The following is a 19,514-nucleotide window of genomic DNA, read 5'->3' as shown; positions in this document are numbered from 1 at the left end:
TTTGGGTACTTTTTTGCTGTGAATGTGTCTATATACTAAAAAGAACATCACATGTTGGCTTGAAGATATGCAATTTATCTTCTCATGTTGAAAAACTCGCATTTTTCATCTGAAATACATTGCAGATCTGAGTTACATATTTAAATAATATTGGCTGGCATTGAATGGTATATCAGATATATTCCATTCAGCTAGCATAATACTGAACAAGTCAAAGACAAGTTCAATATCATGCTAGCTGAATAGAATATATCTGATATGGCACGAAAAAAAGCCAGCCAATATTATTATACATACACATTCCTTTTTGCTGTTCTTTCTCCTTCAAAATTCTCTCAAAATCTTCCATATTTAACAAAGCACAGTCACTCGCTAATGTTAACAGTTTTACGTCTCTGATGTGTGACCTCATGTTGTCTTGACAACCATGCAGTCCCGTAAACCATATACAACACTCATTCTCTTTTGGGTAAAATGGCGTAATACATATAGGATAAACAATATGCTAACAATATTGCATGCTATCAAACCAAATAAGTGAAACCTGCTAGAAGGGAATAAAATACACGTTTTTATTCAATCGAAAAAGTGTCCTGTATGTATAATAATTCCTGATATTTCATTCCGATGACATCACTCCCAGTGTTTTCCTGCTGACTAGACTTGCATTGTCAAAATGGTGAACTGGTTCAAAATTAAAATTCTTTTGATTAACTTGTGTATTTTTTTGGTGGATGTGTTCATATAATATAAAGAACATTCCATGGAGGTTTGAAGATATGAAGTTTATCTTCTCATGTTGAAAAATACTCATTCACTTCTCTCACTCATGATATATACATTCACCATTCGAAGATAAACTTCATACCTTCAAACCACAATGTAATATTCTCCATTTATATCTTATCTTATCTTATCTTATCTTATCTTATCTTATCTTATCTTATCTTATCTTATCTTAAACTTTCAGACATCAATGAGTGTCTTGCCAACACTCATAAATGTAGCCGTCATGCAGAGTGTATAAACACTGAAGGATCATACAAGTGCAAATGCAAGCAAGGCTTCCGTGGCAGTGGGTTGGACTGTTCAGGTGAGAATTATGGTTTGTTTTTGTTTTGTTTTTTTCTGTTTGGAGTTGTTACTCAATATCCTACAAGGCACAGACTGTATAAAGTTTCTGGAAAGCTTCTCTCTAATGTGACTGAGTAAGCAATATAAGTACACTTCAAAACAATGATGTCCTTCCCAAATCAAGAAACTGTTCTTATAGTTGACAAGATTAGCCACCTAATAATATTTTATCTAATTTACTTCAGCTTTTGGGTTTGTTAGATTATGGGTAGATCATAAAAGTTCACAGGACATGCTATCAAAATCTACTATGAAACTGGGATGCAGTGCTGTGGATCCTCATTATAATGCTGGTATTATTTTTTGGGAAGAAGTAAAACAAACAAACAAATAAATAAATAGAACACTACATTGGGCTTCTTTTGGAACACTGCTGGTGGAAAATGCAAGATAAATTTCTGTAAAAATACTGTGTATCTACGGCATACAGAACAATTTCTGTTTCTGATATATTACAAAAATTTGAAGCAGGAAGGGGGGATTTATAGAGTAGAAAATGTATTAACATTTTGGAAGAGTTTCCGGTCTTTTGTTTGGTCTCGGATTTTTGCTCAAACTCCACCTGAATCTAACCACCATTTTTTTCTGGTACTGATCAGGGCTCAATAAACAAAATAGCTAAATCAGAAATTTAGAAGAGTAAGAAAATCTGAATAGTAAAAGTATATTAGCTAGGTATTTCACACATCACATCACATTATCTCTAGCCGCTTTATCCTTCTACAGGGTCGCAGGCAAGCTGGAGCCTATCCCAGCTGACTACGGGCGAAAGGCGGGGTACACCCTGGACAAGTCGCCAGGTCATCACAGGGCTGACACATAGACACAGACAACCATTCACACTCACATTCACACCTACGGTCAATTTAGAGTCACCAGTTAACCTAACCTGCATGTCTTTGGACTGTGGGGGAAACCAGAGCACCCGGAGGAAACCCACGCGGACACGGGGAGAACATGCAAACTCCGCACAGAAAGGCCCTCGCCGGCCCCGGGGCTCGAACCCAGGACCTTCTTGCTGTGAGGCGACAGCGCTAACCACTACACCACCGTGCCGCCCCAGCTAGGTATTTGTTTAGATAAAATGGATGATTTTCAGTACACACACACTTGCACTTCTATCTTTGTGGAGACTCTCATTGACATAATGAATTACCTAGCTCCTGCATAACCCTAACCATCATAGCTAAATCCCTAAGCCCACCCCTACCCTAACCCTAACCCAAGCCTAATTCTAGCCTGAACCCTAAAACTCTCTTAACTCTCAAACATCCCTTTGAAGAAGTGAGGACCAACCAAAATGTCCTCACTTCCCAAAAATGTCCTCACTCTGCTGGTAAAAAAAAAAAAATGCTCCAGTCCTCAATATGTAGCAAGTACAACACACACACACATACAAGATGAGGATCAATTTAGTTTTGCTAATCTACCTACTGGTTTGTTTTTGGGAGGTGGGTGGAAACCAGAGGAAACCCACATGGTCAACATGTGAAACCCTACACTGAGAATAACCCAAACTCATGATCAACCCAGAGACTCGATCTGTGCCTGTGTGCCTGTGCTTTGATGACTAAATATATTTTCTCAATAATGGCACAATATATTGAGCTGGCTAAATTGACCGTAGGTGTGAATGTGAGTGTGAATGGTTATTTGTCTCTATGTGTCAGCCCTGCGATGACCTGGTGACTTGTCCAGGGTGTACCCTACCTCTCGCCCATAGTCAGCTGGGATAGGCTCCAGCTTGCCTGTGACCCTGTAGAACAGGATAAGCAGCTACAGATAATGGATGGATGGATATATTGAGCTGGTTCACAACCTGATTTCATGTTTTGATAGAGAGACCTTACAAATTCTTCACAACAGAGCAAGATATAGGGGTCCACACACTTAGACGCACTTACTGTATCACCTCAGAGATTAAGTCCATTGCCAAAAAAGATAGTTAAAAAGGTCTTACATTTAGCCCAGGGGAACTACCAAGAACCAAACAAGCTGACTCATGTAAAAGCCCTTAGCTGCTTGGTGTACTTTTAGTGGATGTAGTGTAGAGGTATTGCCTAGTTAACACCTGGATGATGTAATAAAACTGCTCAGAGCACTTTTTTCGGACTTAGTGGTCTGGTTTAGGTAGCAGAAGGGGCAGAGCCCTGGTTTTGGGTCGGTCATTTTGGAGTAGCATGATGACAACATGATGTGTTGTCATTTTTGTCTCGAATAAAAAGTTACTGAAAAATGTAAGACATTATTACACTAAAAACATCTGGCATGACACAGTCAAGTACATAGTTTATGGTATGCAGTAATATGACAATTGTGCTTAAATGTCACTTGTTATTAATGGTCAATACTCATTAATCAATATCAGTATTTATGACAAAATATGCCAGATTTAGCAAATGGCTATTTTTTTCTGGTGTCCATGAGCAGATTGATGTGTAAATGGTATTATCATTTCTTGTATCTGCCCTATATATATATATATATATATATATATATATATATATATATAAAATCAGGGCTTTACATTAACTTTTTTGCTCACCGGCCACTGTGGCTAGTGGTTTTCCCGAGTCACTAGCCATTCAGCCTTTTCACTAGCCACAATTTTGTTGCCAGGAAATCGCAGTTTTTTCTTCACCATGATACGTTAAAGTTCGGAAGATCTAGATTTAATTATGAATGGCAGCGTATAATGTATCTCTACAGTAGCACTCAAGTATTCAGTGCTGTTAAGGTAGCTCCCTATATGAAAACATGCAACCAATTCAGACAAAAATATAAACAGAGTATTCTGTTTATTGAACTCAAATTCAAGCCCCTTACAATATGAAATATCGTATAACAGGGACGTGCACAGGATTATAGAGGGGCAGGGGCTCAAAGTCAGAAAAAGGGCAGCAAGTGTATGATTTTTTTTCCCCCGGTCCTTTCCAAAATGGAAATGTAGAATTAAAATTAACGTACTAATAGGAAGGTAAGTACTTAGCTATGTGTCCTGTGTTGGTGAAAGTGATATGCAATTGCCATTTCTTTTGTGTCAGCAAAATTGTCACTCACATTATCATAGGCTTGGAACGTCCAGCAAAAATAGCAACTGACACATAACATTGTTTTTTTCTGAAACATAACCCACATTTGATTTGAGCATGTTGTGGAAGAGGTCAATGACTAGTTATATATACAAGAGGAGAATGTAAGCTTCCCCATTTTCACGTGACGTCACAACAAACGTGGCCGCCATTTTGGACATGAACTACTAGTAGTCTACCACAGCCAACAACGAGGAACGACGGTGAAGCATCGAAAGGAATATAGCCATCAAAGAAAGTTTTTACTTTCAGCAAGACTTCCATCATGCCATTATATTGTTGCGCACCTGGATGTAGTAACCATCAACACACAAGGCAAGATTTATCATTTTATCGGATCCCGACAGATGCTGACCGACAGAGAAGATAGATGGTCTCTAAAATATTGGCAAAATGATGTTTATTGACATAGCAATCGTGTGTAACGGGAAGCATTTGCATATCCGAAGTGTTGTGTTTACATCAAAGATAAAATAAACCGATATGACAACGACTGCTGCTGCCAGGTTGGGGACACAAACTAGTAGAAAGGAAGTGTGCCAACAGACTTCCTTTGTGGTCGATTCTGCTTTAAGGTAAGATGCATTTAATTATTCGTCTGCTGTGGGTTTGGAATCAGTAGCCTGACCGATTCGTTCATGTTTGTGGTGCCATTTGTTTGTTGACGCGTGTTGAAATGGAAGATTGGTTGTTGACATGATTTCCAGTGATGCTTTGGTGCTGCTGTGGATCAGATGTGTTGAGTAGCCTGACTGTTTTTTTTTTTCTTGCGTGTGGTATCATTGTTGACGCGAGGTTGTTTTTTGAACATGCCAATACGGACACGATTTCCCCTGATGAGTTATGACTTCAGATGCGATGCGTGTGTGGAGGTGTGGAGTTCGCGTGATATGTGCGTAAGATAGGCTTCTCATGTGTTTGGAGATCCGCGCTCTGAGACAAGCGCAAGCACCCCCCCCAAGGGAAAAAAAGGGGACCCCCCCCGAAAATATCGGCATAGTTCGAACACTGGGTTGGAGAAAGTAATGGCAAATAGTGAGTGCACAAACCATAGAAGGTAAACTGTACACAGCGCCAGGGCAGTGTGATGGATTAGCTTATCAATGAACACACTCGTCACTCGATGAGTTTCATGTCTTTACGACGGATACTTAAATGTGTGTTAGGTATTATTGTTGCAGTCTAAGCAGTCATTGTAGCAACTAGATGAGCGAGAACCGAAAGGGTCTGTGCCATAAACCGTTATTTCTTCATGTCCAAAATGGCAGTCGCGTTTACGAAGGTCACGTGAGTGAAAAGGGTCGGCCAAGGCAATCGATTGTGAACAGTAACAGGTCAGGTCACGTCAGTTAACAAGCAGATTATTAAACTACAGAGACTTAAATTACTCGCCCAAATGTCAGTAGCCCTACAAACGCCCAAATGTGATGTGCATACAGTTTGAAAGGGCTAACTGTTAGACCATAACTCACATGTTCAAGCTGCCTCACTGTCACGTCTCCTCTGTTATCATTGTGGCAGCGCGCGCAGCGGCTTCTTCCCGCTCACTCCCGTCCACGCGCGCCCTCTCTCTGGCCGTGCACGCCCTCTCTCTGGCCGCGCTCGAGCGGAGCAGCAATGGACAGAGAAGTGGCGGCTCAGCGCACATAACCACCCTGGATTACAAGAAAATTGGTAGATTGCCGCGGAGTTTTTGTACCGCCGTTGTTTTAAACTTCTAACAGGACTGTATTCTCATCTCATCTCATTATCTCTAGCCGCTTTATCCTTCTACAGGGTCACAGGCAAGCTGGAGCCTATCCCAGCTGACTATGGGCGAAAGGCAGGGTACACCCTGGACAAGTCGCCAGGTCATCACAGGGCTGACACATAGACACAGACAACCATTCACACCTACGGTCAATTTAGAGTCACCAGTTAACCTAACCTGCATGTCTTTGGACTGTGGGGGAAACCGGAGCACCCAGAGGAAACCCACGCGGACACGGGGAGAACATGCAAACTCCGCACAGAAAGGCCCTCGCCGGCCCCGGGGCTCGAACCCAGGACCTTCTTGCTGTGAGGCGACAGCGCTAACCACTACACCACCGTGCCGCCCTAGGACTGTATTATTTATTATTATTATTATTATTATTTTAAAAGGGCAACATTTAATTCGAGGCAAAAAGGGCAGGGGCTCAAGCACCCCTAAAGCCCTATGTGTGCACGTGCCTGTCGTATAATATGAAAAATAACATTTAGTACAACTGAACTGATTATAATAATAAAAGTTCAATTCAAAACATTTATCATTGAAAAACATTTGATGTTTTGATATGCAAGTATTGTGTATTATCAAGTATTATTATGTATATTATGTATTATCTATTAATAGTGTGTATGTGAACATGTGTAGAGAGAGACATTAAATGTTCTCATTACATTCAGGGGAATTAGCTTAAGTGGTAGAGTGCTTGCTTAGCATGTAAGAGGTAGTGGGATCAATGCCCACATTCTCCAAAACAGCAACTGCCCCCTTGCTTGCATTTTCTTAATTTCCTGAGAGAACCTGCCCAAAGGGATCAATAAAGTTTTATCTAATCTAATCATCAGATGAGTCGGAATGGTCCATGAAAAATGGTCTTCGTGACCTGAGGCTTCCAGCATGCCATAAGTTGATAGCTGGGATGAGATCAACTTCTTTACAATCGCGTGAACATTTCTAAACAGCAGCTTCATCCTCTCCAGCTCAGCCGACTTCATGACAGCCAGGGACTTGAAAGCAATGCTGTCCTGTAGTGAACCAGCCGTCTTCGCCAGTTTTGATGTTATAGTACCGATGTGTGCATTTTACTTTTCGTGGATAGTTTTGAGTTTAAAATTACTGGTGCCTGTCTTTGCCAGACTTTCTACAGTCTTCGCAGTACATGGTATTTTCGGTTTTGCTATGAACTAGCCAATCTCGCCTGAACTTCCATTTGTCATTGAACTGTCTTATCTTCCTATTAGTGTCTTGTTCATCTCCATGGCCGCAGCCAACTCTGAGGCCCCTGTGGTCCAGACCTCGGTCATGTTTAAGAGCTGAATATACATTTGTATGCTAAATATTCAACTGAATATTGGGGGCAAGGATCCCTGGGGGGTAGTACCTCTCTGGCTGGCCGTTGTCAATTTGGCATCCCAGATTGGTCCCCCCATATCCAGCGGCATGGGATGCGTAACACATTGGCCAACTCGACATCAGCAAGGGGCCACACCAACCAGCCTCTCCCATGCCGAAGACCATCCACAGTGGCTCCATGTGCTGCCCCTGGTTTTTTCTTGCGGAACTCAGCGGATCTAGGGGAGTAAACCCCCCCAAAAAATCTCATCACGCTGGTGGTAGTGCCGCAGAAACTGGATCCCCGATCATCGGGGTTTTTCCCTGCCATTGGATTTGGACCACTTCCTGCATAGGCACCGTGTGTTTACTGCTGTGCACTAGTACTCCCACGTTAAAAGATTTCACGCACAAGGCGTCTATTAAAGGATCACTTTGCAAGCCCGCACAAGTCGTTTGGCGATCGGCGAGAGGCGACGGGGACAGGATTAGTGAGATCTGGAAGTCCCTAGTTTCAAACCGGCACGATAGGCGGCAGAGTTCTGATTCAGTCATCTCACTCTTGGATTTAGGAACAGAAGAGTGTCCCGGCAGCGTTCTCTGTGACTGAGCAGCCCTTTTTAGGATCCGCTCTGCTCACCCCATGATGGGGAGGGGGCTAGAAAAGGTGCCCTAAAAATAGCCTGTTCCACCTACTCTTGGCTGGAATACTGCATCCAGCAGGATCACCATCCTAGCGATCGAAATACTTATAGATTATACTTTGCAACTTGGAACGTACGAACGCTCCTGGATAATCAACACACTGATCGCCCTGAAAGAAGAACAGCCTTAGTCTCCCTCGAACTGAAGTGTTTCCGGGTTGACATTGCTGCCCTTCAAGAAACCCCGGAGAGCCGGAGCTGGACAGCCGACTGAGCATGGGGGAGGGTAAACCTTCTATTGGCAAGGCAGACTGGAAGGCCAGCCATGAATGCACGGTGTTGGATTTGCAATCAGGAGTGAATTGACTCAGCATCTTACCTCACTCCCTCATGGCGTTAATGAGCGTATCATGGCAATGCATCTCTCTCGATAGAAATCAATATGCTACTGTCATCTGTGCATATGCTCCAACCCTTGACGCTGAGGAGGAGATGAAGGAAACCTTCTACTCAACACTTGATAACATCTTAGCAAGCACTCATAAAGATGACAAGATCATTATTCTTGGTGACTTCAATGCAAGGGTTGGAAGAGAACACGAACTCTGGAAAGGGATAACTGGCAAAGAAGGAGTGGGGAAATGCAACTCTAATGGAGTTCTCTTGCTCACCCTGTGTGCGGAATACCAGCTTGTAATCACCAACACCCTGTTCTGCCAAAAGAATAAATTCAAAACTACTTGGCAACACCCAAGATCTATGCACTGGCATCTGATTGACTATGTCACTGTTCGAGCACATGACCTGAAAGATGTCAAAATCACCAAATCAATCATTAGTGCAGACGACTGCTGGACTGACCATCGACTTGTACGCTCAATCGTCGCTCTAAAGCTTCACCGAAGGAGACAGCATACAACAAAACAACTAAAAAGGCGACTGGATGTTGAAAGGTTAAAAGACCCTGTGCTGCATGAAAAACTGCAGCTTGCTCTAAACCAGTCTCTCTCGTCCGTCCATGGTGATAGTGTTGAGGAATACTGGGAGGCTTTGAAAGCAGCCATTCTGTCAAGCAGTGAAGCCTCTATTGGCTACAGAACTAGGAAACATCAGGACTGGTTTGGCGAAAACGATCACGCCATTGAAGAACTTATATCCGGGAAGAGGAAGGCCTTTTGCACCTGGCAAAATGATTCTACTAATGAAGCTAAACGCATTGCCTATCACAACATACGGGCTGAGGTCCAAAGGCGGATTCACCGTATGAAAGATCAGTGGTGGGCCGCCAAGGCAAAGCAGCTTCAAGATCTTGCTGACAGAGGGGATACTCGTGGCTTTTTCAGTCCTACCAGAACCATTTTTGGACCTAGCACATGTGATGAGACGCCCATTAAAGACAAAGATGGAAGCCTTTTGAAAGATACAGAGAGCATCAATCAGCGGGGGAAACATCACTTCCAGGATCTTCTGAACCGCGACTCCTCAGTGGACGAATCCATCTTTGATAAGATTCTGCAGTCACCAATGAATGCTGAGCTACAGTAGGGGCAGAACCCAGTCTGGGTGAGACAAAATCATCGATCAGTCAAATGAAAAACGGCAAGGCCCCGGGTGTTGATGGCATACCTGCAGAGATTTCTAAGCACGGAGGTGATGAACTTGCTCTGCGTCTTCACCAACTCATTCTTCTTATCTGGCAGACGGAGGAAATAACATCAGACCTTCAGGATGTGGACATAGTTAAGATTTTCAAGAAAGGAGATAAATCCAACTGTGGGAACTATCGTTGCATTTCCCTCCTTGCTATTCCTGGAAAGATCATCGCCAGAATCCTCGCCAATCGTCTAGTCCCGCATGCTGAAGGCTTTCTACCAGAGTCTCAATATGGATTCTGTCCTTACAGAGGAACAACAGACATGATCTTCACTGCCCGGCAGTTGCAAGACAAATGTCGGGAGCAGCGTCAACCACTTTATATGGCCTTTATAGATCTGACAAAGGCATTTGACTCCGTCAATCGAATAGCTCTGTGGTGAATTCTGGCTAAATACAGCTGCCCTGAGAAGTTCATCACTATCCTCAGACTCCTTCATGATGGCATGCCCGCCAGAGTTCTCAGCAGCTGAGGTGACAGTGAGGCCTTCAAAGTACGAACTGGCATAAAACAAGGCTGTGTAATCGCACCTACTCTTTTCTCCATCTTCATATCTGCCATTTTCCATCTAATACAAGACAGACTAACCCGACGGTGTAGAGGTCGTCTATAGAATGGACGGGGGGCTGTTTAATCTTCGAAGGCTGAAGGCAAGAACTAAGACTGCTATAACCTCACTTATCGAGCTACAGTACGCAGATGATAATTGCATTTGCGCTACATCAGAAGTTCAACTCCAACCCATTCTGGGTGCTTTCACGCACGCGTATGAGAGCCTTGGCCTCTGTAAATGTGAAGAAGACAGAGGTTCTTTACTAATATTCTTTACTGAGTATCAGTGGGTCCACGCTCAAGAACATTCATAGCTTCTCCTATCTAGGTAGTGTTCTGTCAACAAAAGCTGACATCGACGCTGAAATCATACACCATCTAAGAGCCGCAAGCTATGCCTTCGGTAGGCTGCGTGAGAAAGTGTTTGAAGAGTGCTAAAGAAAGACACTAAACTCCTTGTTTACAAGGCTGTTGTGCTACCCTCCCTTTTATACAGCTCGGAGCCTTGGACAGGAAACACCTCAACTACCTCAAAAAATATCATCAGCGCTGTCTGCGACGGATCCTGGGTGTGACCTGGCAGGATCGACGGACCAATAACAGCATTCTTGATGAAGCGCACTGTACCAGCATTGAGGCCTTAATAATGAAAAACCAACTACAATGGACTGGCCATGTGGTCAGACTAGATGACTCGCGCCTCCCAAAACTTTCTATGGGGAGCTGAGATCAGGCACTAGATCACAAGGGGGACAACAAAAGCATTTCAAGGACAATCTCAAAGCAAATCTCAAAGTGTGTAACATCAGTCTGCCGGCCTGGGAAGACTTGGCATGCGACAGAGATGGTTGGCGAGCCTCGGTCAGGGAGGTTGCGGTGCTCTTTGAGCAGGAGCGCCATCGCAAGGCGGAAGCAAAGTGCCAGCACCGCAAGGAGCATGATGAATGTGCCCCTTGTCGGCCACAGTCTGCTTTTAACACCTGCTCCATATGCGGCAAAATGTGCACCTCCAGAATAGGGCTTGTAAGCCACCAGCGGGTGCATAAGTGAACTTGATTAGACAATCCTACTCGATTACGAGGGATCCTGAGAGAGAGAGAGAGAGAGAGAGAGAGAGAGAGATTCAACTGGATAAAAAAATAAAGAACATTAAAATGTCTCCGTAAAAAGTGCATTGTTAATTATGTTAAACGTTGATTCTGTCTTCTGTGTCTGTTTCGTGCACACGGCTCTGAGACCAAGAACACAAAAACAAATGAGTGCGCGACTCGGGGGAGGAACGCAGTGCAGGAGACACAGGGTTTCCATGGTAATCATCAGTGCACTTTCATGAAGCTGTTAAATTTACATTTTCGAAGCAGCGCAGTTGTAGCCTACCTTGTTTGAGATTTTAAAAATAAATCATTCAATAAGCCAAAGCAATAGAGTGGAAAGTTTAAACTTATGTTTGCCTTGGATAACTTTGCCTAAAACATGGTGGTGTATACTGATTTTTTTCCCAGAATTTTTTTTTTTTGTGTGTAAGTGTAAATGTATCTTAGTTACATAGGCTACATGGTTAAGGTATCTTTTGTCCTCATTGCTTGGGCCAGATCAAACCATTAAACAAGCTTAAATTATTCTTACTCTTGCCACATACATGATTTTTTTCAAAACTGATAATATTCAGTTCAAACACCATTAAAAGTAATTTCAGGAATAGATCTCTTGTGTGACGTGTAATTCACCCCTCTCATTTAAATATGTCGAACATTTTTTGGTGCACGCTTTGCGCATCACGGACCTCGGTGATTTTAAAATGCTGCTCCGGCCCTGCTCATCTCTGCCCCTTTTTTCCTGAACAGCAGGGTTTGAAACTCCAGCTATATGCCGCTTGTCAGTCGTCAGCAACTTTGTTGCTTTGTTCATTAACCGCAGGTTACCGTATCATTGATTTTATCTGAGACGTTAACGAACGTTCTAAATAATTCTAACATGTTGTATCACAATGTTTATGCAGGTGCTCATGGGAGTTGTAGGCACGTAATATCACATTGCAATGCGTTTATTACATCAGATGCCTTCAGAGAAAACCACAATTAAAATATATTGTCATGCCACAGAATAAACCACCCACCAAAGTGGCTAGCGGGACTAAAGTCATTACCCGCCAAAGCTGAATTTTACCCGCATTTGGCGGGTGGGCAGGTGCTAATGTAAAGCCCTGATATATATATAAAATACAATTACAAATTACAATTACAGCTGCAAGTCTCTTGGGGTATATCTCTATTAGCTTAGCACATCTAGCCACTGGGAATTTTGCCCATTCCTCAAGGCAAAACTGCTCCAACTCCTTCAAGTTAGAGGGGTTGCATTGGTGTACAGCAATCTTCAAGTCATGCCACAGGTTCTCAATTGGATTGAGGTCTGGGCTTTGACTAGGCCATTCCAAGACATTTAAATGTTTCCCTTTAAACCACTCCAGTGTAGCTTTAGCAGTATGTTTAGGGTCATTGTCCTGCTAGATTGTGAACTTTCGTCCCAGTCTCAAACCTCTGGCTGACTCAAACAGGGTTTCCTCCAGAATTGCCCTGTATTTAGTGTCATCCATCTTTCCTTCAGTCCTGACCAGCTTTCCTGTCCCTGCAGATGAAAAACATTCCCACAGCATGATGCTGCCACCATCATGCTTCATTGTAGGGATGGTGTTCTCAGGGTGTTGGGTTTGCGCCACACATGGTGTTTCCCCTGATGGCCAAAAAGTTCAATTTTTGTCTCATTTGACCAGAGAATCTTCTTCCATGTGTTTGGGGAGTCTGCCACATGCTGTTGGGCAAACTCCAAACGTGTTTTCTTAAGCAATGACTTTTTTTCTGGCCACTCTTCCATAAAGCCAAATTCTGTAAAGCTGCTTTGCAACAATGTTTATTGTTAAAAGCACTATACAAATAAACTTGACTTGACTTTTGGATTTTTGGGGGGTTAGCCTACCACTGTAAAGGTGCACATTGTTTTTTTTTTTTTTATTGTGACAAAGCAGCTTTACAGAATTTGAACGACTTAAAATATGAGCTAATTTTATCCCCAATCTATCCCCAATGAGCACGCCTGTGGCAAGGAAAAACTCCCTCAGATGACACGAGGAAGAAACCTTGAGAGGAACCAGACTCAAAAGGGAACCCATCCCCATCCGGGCAACAACAGACAACATGACTATAACATTAACAGTCCTAACAAAGTCAGCTTCGTTGATGCTATAAACCCCCCACCGACGGAAACCCGAGTGCAAAACCGTTCATGACAACCACAAAAAAATTTGACTTGTTCTATTATTGAAACACATTCCCCATCTAACTTAAGGTGGATGGTGATGTTCTGTTTCATTGTAAATAATTCACTTTACTGAGGCTCCATAATTCATCAAGAGTCTGATGAGAAGCTGTTTTTCCTCTTTTAAGAGCCTCTGGTTGGGAAGTGTGCGATTGGAAAAACACCTGGATAAATGTCTGCTCCTGTACCAAATAGCTGTTTTCCTTAAGAGAATTTGTTTTAATGTTTCAACCATCTGCAAAATCAGTTTTATCTTGTTGTCTAGACATTGGAAGGCAGAAGGAAAGCAGTGTTGTGCGTAAAAAATTTCATTTTTTTGTGTTTCCTGTAGTAAAGCCCTTTTATCACAGCAGCTCCTGGGACACTGATAGAGGCAGTGCAGATGAATTTCATAACGGTGAGATGTTTTCATCTGAGGTTTGCCTGTAAAAAGCCCATTCGCTGTGTGGATTAATTCTTTAAACCATAAATATATTAACACATTAATCTTGTGTTGTGGTTAAAAATGAGAATGTGCATTTCAGTAGTTTTATTTTAATACACTCTCATCAGCTTCCCTTCATGAGTTGTATCAGCTCACTAACTAACCAGCAGGGTGAAGTAACGATGTTCTATCAGCTAATGAGATATGAAGTGTATTACTGTATTTCTTCATTAACTGTTTGCCAATTTCCATCCATTTATCTAGCTAGTATGATTAACTACAGACTGTATTGTAGCATGCTAGTATGTTAGCTAACTAGCAAAGAAAAGTAATGTTGGAAATTGGAGCAACAAAACCAAAACAGAGACTCAATGTTACAGCTGATTTCATGACAAGAGGAAGTTGATGAGGATGTTTTTAAAATGTTATTTTAACTCAGTGAACAAATGCAAGTACTGACTGCCTTGTGCCTGCTATTAGCCGCTGGCTTTTCCGCATGTGCTTCACATTGCTGTGTTAGCATGAAAACATTGCATTAGAACATTTGGAACTTTTTCCTCCTCACAGTTTAACACAGTTCCTCATGATCTTTATGACAGATCTGTCCAGCTTTCATATCTTCATATAATTTCCCATGTTATGTCCTAGACATTGATTTGGTATGATAATGAGATCACATCTTATTCCTTTTCAGTCTACACCAAAAATGCACTTAGCTGCTACATAGTGGCCATGTGTGTGGGTGGAGATTAGATGAAATTGCCCTATCTTGTGCTGACAGTGTGCAGACCCAAGGCTCACTGTGATTTACCCTTAGAGATTTTTAGCTCTGGCTCTTCCTCAAAACTATAGATAAGATTCAGTACCAGATACAAGAGCTTAGGGCTGTGATTGGACAGTGGTTGCATTTCAGGGTAGCACTGCCTCAACACAGTGATGAAAGTGTAATGCAGTGCAAGGGTGAATCACATTCACAGCATTTGATTGTTAAAAAGCAATCCTATATTGATTTTAATTTTAAACTGAAGACTGAAGACTTCAAGTAATGTAAGAGCAATGCATTGAAGGTTTTGCTTTTCAGTGTGGCATGTTGTACCAACTGTGCATTTCAGCGTTTCTCTCAGGTGTGATTTTTTTCCCCCTCCATATGTGAGACTACAAGCATGCATCAACATGTATTCCAATTCTGGTGAATTTTGTTAACAGAAACTGGAGTGTAAAAATATTGGTTCAGTTTAGCACATATTCCGATTTGCCTAAATAGCACTGGTGCTTTTTTTTTTTTTTTTTTTGGACATGGCTTAACAGGACTATCTGAAATATTTACGATATATCATGCAGTGAAGTTCTCCTTGTAGTCCTGCTACAGCAGAGCATGTTCACAGATGGTCACAATTCCAAATGTTGTAAAAGTGCATGGGGTATGGGAGGAAAAACTCTGAGTGTGTTTGATCATCCACATACTCGCCAACTTTTCAAAATTCTCATGGGGGAGAAAAGTGCGTGAACAACCTTTTCAATTGGACGAGGGTATGATGCGCGGTTGAAATGATAAAAACAGTGGATCCCAATTAATTGCAAACCATTTGAATTTTATACAATTAAAGAGTTTTTGAATTGTTGATATTATTCTATCAATTACTATAGGTTATGGGATTCATGTATCAGGCATGAGAGAGCTCAGAGTGAAAAATCTGAAATAATATTCTTGTCTTCAATTTTAATATAATAACAATGAAAGGGAAGTCTTAACTCAGATTTTTAACTGAAAAATCTCATGCTTGAATATTGTATACATACAGAGACCCACAGAAAATAACACAAGTGATGCTTTAGAAGAATGTTTATAATTTCTTAAAATAGTCACAGTGAATGAAAATATTATTGGATTGCATCAAATGTGTTTTCCTTCTGTAAGCTCATGTAAAAATACAGAGAACTATAATATCATATATAAATTAAATAAAATTTTAATAAGATTTAACCAAAATAGTAACAACTTAATTAAATAAATACTGCACTGTCTTAGTACTACTAAAATGCATCTCTCTCACTAAACACTTTCCAACAGAATTTTTAAAAAGCACTAGAAATACTAACAAAATTTTATTGGAATGCATCAAAGGAATTTGCTCATTTGCAAACTTTGACTGAAAGTTTTCAAACAAAATTTAAAAATGGCACTATAAATACTACCGTACTATCAAAACATACTCCACAAAGAAATTCACTCGAATGCAAAATTTTAGTACTACCAAAATACACTCACTAGTAATCTTTCACTTAAAACCTCAAAACTCTATCAAAATCAATCACTTTCCAGATAATTCACTTGTAAACTTTCACTTAAAACTTTCAAACATAAATTCAAAATAGCACTAAGACACTACCACACTATTCAAATACACTCATCAAACAAATTCTCTGTCATGCAAAATTTCACTAAACACTTTAGAAGTTGTGTAGTTTGTTTCTGAAATGGAATGGAAAACTAGTTTAATTTCACACTCAAATGTCCATTATATTCTGATTTAAGGTATCTTTACTTTAAAATGTGTAACTGGCTGGTTAAACATTTGCTTATCCATGGAAATTCATTCTCCCATGCAACCTGGTATTTGCATTCATATTTTTGCTGTTTGGTATTTGGTTTAGTGGCCATGATGAATGACTGATTGTAAAAAATGTCAGACAGCCTGGGTGAATCCTACATTACGGAAGTGACTGTTGTTCTGTTCGTTAATTGGTTAAAAATCAGTTGATGTCAGCAGTGTTTCTCATACGATTCTGATTGGACATAATCAGGAGTATTTTTAATTTGGCGGTAGGGATTTCCCCAAACTGGGAGATTATCCAGTTTTTAACAAATATGATCAGGAGGTGGAAGACGGAGGCTAAAATCGGGAGCCTCCTGCCGAAATCGGGAGGGTTGGCAAGTATACATCCATAATGCTAATAATGTACCAATCAACACACATGTTTAGTTGAGTGAGAGTGTGGATGCAGTGTTTTCTCATGTCTAGCAATAAAAAATGTAATTAATAAATAAAAGGGCTGAGATCAGACATCAGATCCCCTTGTTAACTTGATCACTTTGGTACTTTACTTTGAATGTATTAGAACTGAATGAATGTATTAGTGGGGCGGCATGGTGGTGTAGTGGTTAGCACTGTTGCCTCACAGCAAGAAGGTCCTGGGTTCAAGCCCAGTGGCCGGTGAGGGCCTTTCTGTGTGGAGTTTGTATGTTCTCCCCATGTCTGCATGGGTTTCCTCCGGGTGCTCTGGTTTCCCTCAAAGACATGCAGGTTAGGCTAATTGGTGACTCTAAATTGACCGTAGATGTGAGTCCTAATGGTTGCTTGTCTATGTGTCAGCCCTGCGAGGACCTGGTGACTTGTCCAGGGTGTGCCCTGCTTCTCGCCCATAGTCAGCTGGGATAGGCTTCAGCTTACCTGCGACCCTGTAGGACAGGATAAGTGGCTACAGATAATGGATGGATGAATGTATTAGTATTAGAATGACTGTATACCTCTGACTGTTACAAAGCGCTGACACTAGAGACTCCTTCCATAAATGTTAAATAAATGCATCGACAACATGTTTATTATTAGAATTTAAAGGCACTGTGGTGTAAATATCATGAGCAGAATAGATGACATCATAAAACTAACATCTCTCATGAACACTATTGTTTGTTGTTAATAGTGATCCCAGAAGTTCCTTCAAAGCCACACATTCTTGGAGGGAAATTCGATAATGCCATCCCAGAGCCTGGAGTGACCAGATCCCCCAAACTGCACCTACAGCCATTTGATTATGATGGAGATGTTTACATTGGACCAGGAGAAGAAGTGACACCACTGATACCGACAGGAGAGGAAGAGGAGTTGGAGGAGGAGGAGGAGGAGGAGGATGAAGGAAATGGAGTGGACAGTGAGAGGCTGAACCCCCGAGGAGATGTCTTCTGTGAGTTTATTAATGTGGAGATGGAAATGTGCTTCTCTCTCTCTCTCTCTCTCTCTCTCTCTCTCTCACACACACACACACACACACACACACACACACACAGTTGGATTCTATGGTAACAGCTAGCAGTATCTGGAAAAGGTCCTAGATAGAGAGAACTTTATAAAAACCAACTTGATCTAAGAGTTTGTAGATCATTTTATTTAAACAAAGGCAAAATAAAACAGAAGAAAGTGATGATGTTGACGTTGAGTTGGCACAGAAGTGATGTTTTACACCCCGATTCCAAAAAAGTTGGGACAAAGTACAAATTGTAAATAAAAACGGAATGCAATAATTTACAAATCTCAAAAACTGATATTGTATTCACAATAGAACATAGACAACATATCAAATGTCGAAAGTGAGACATTTTGAAATTTCATGCCAAATATTGGCTCATTTGAAATTTCATGACAGCAACACATCTCAAAAAAGTTGGGACAGGGGCAATAAGAGGCTGGAAAAGTTAAAGGGACAAAAAAGGAACAGCTGGAGGACCAAATTGCAACTCATTAGGTCAATTGGCAATAGGTCATTAACATGACTGGGTATAAAAAGAACATCTTGGAGTGGCAGCGGCTCTCAGAAGTAAAGATGGGAAGAGGATCACCAATCCCCCTAATTCTGCGCCGACAAATAGTGGAGCAATATCAGAAAGGAGTTCAACAGTGTAAAATTGCAAAGAGTTTGACCATATCATCATCTACAGTGCATAATATCATCAAAAGATTCAGAGAATCTGGAAGAATCTCTGTGTGTAAGGGTCAAGGCCGGAAAACCATACTGGGTGCCCGTGATCTTCGGGCCCTTTGACGGCACTGCATCACATACAGGCATGCTTCTGTATTGGAAATCACAAAATGGGCTCAGGAATATTTCCAGAGAACATTATCTGTGAACACAATTCACCGTGCCATCCACCGTTGCCAGCTAAAACTCTATAGTTCAAAGAAGAAGCCGTATCTAAACACAATCCAGAAGCGCAGACGTCTTCTCTGGGCCAAGGCTCATTTAAAATGGACTGTGGCAAAGTGGAAAACTGTTCTGTGGTCAGACGAATCAAAATTTGAAGTTCTTTATGGAAATCAGGGACGCTGTGTCATTCGGACTAAAGAGGAGAAGGACGACCCAAGTTGTTATCAGCGCTCAGTTCAGAAGCCTGCATCTCTAATGGTATGGGGTTGCATTAGTGCGTGTGGCATGGGCAGCTTACACATCTGGAAAGACACATCAATGCTGAAAGGTATATCCAGGTTCTAGAGCAACATATGCTCCCATTCAGACGATGGCTCTTTCAGGGAAGACCTTGCATTTTCCAGCATGACAATGCCAAACCACATACTGCATCAATTACAGCATCATGGCTGCGTAGAAGAAGGGTCTGGGTACTGAACTGGCCAGCCTGCAGTCCAGATCTTTCACCCATAGAAAACATTTGGCGCATCATAAAATGGAAGATACGACAAAAAAGACCTAAGACAGTTGAGCAACTAGAATCCTACATTAGACAAGAATGGGTTAACATTCCTATCCCTAAACTTGAGCAGCTTGTCTCCTCAGTCCCCAGATGTTTACAGACTGTTGTAAAGAGAAAAGGGGATGTCTCACAATGGTA

General features: G+C 41.5%; 1 protein-coding gene across 2 annotated transcripts in view; it reads left to right on the top strand.

Moving 5' to 3' along the window:
• Positions 1–19,514, top strand: part of egfl6 (EGF-like-domain, multiple 6) — a 35,541-nt gene that overhangs the window by 11,010 nt on the left and 5,017 nt on the right. For both annotated transcript variants that reach the window (XM_060937278.1, XM_060937277.1), the window contains exons 7-9: positions 971–1,093; positions 13,799–13,864; positions 17,597–17,857. In XM_060937278.1, the coding sequence (XP_060793261.1) occupies positions 971–1,093; positions 13,799–13,864; positions 17,597–17,857 (450 nt within the window). The remainder of the gene's footprint in view (positions 1–970; positions 1,094–13,798; positions 13,865–17,596; positions 17,858–19,514) is intronic.

This window comes from Neoarius graeffei, chromosome 13, assembly GCF_027579695.1.
Source record: "Neoarius graeffei isolate fNeoGra1 chromosome 13, fNeoGra1.pri, whole genome shotgun sequence".
NCBI classification, from domain to species: Eukaryota; Metazoa; Chordata; class Actinopteri; order Siluriformes; family Ariidae; genus Neoarius; species Neoarius graeffei.
Note: the sequence above shows the minus strand (reverse complement) of the source record. Positions and strands in the feature narration are given on the sequence as shown.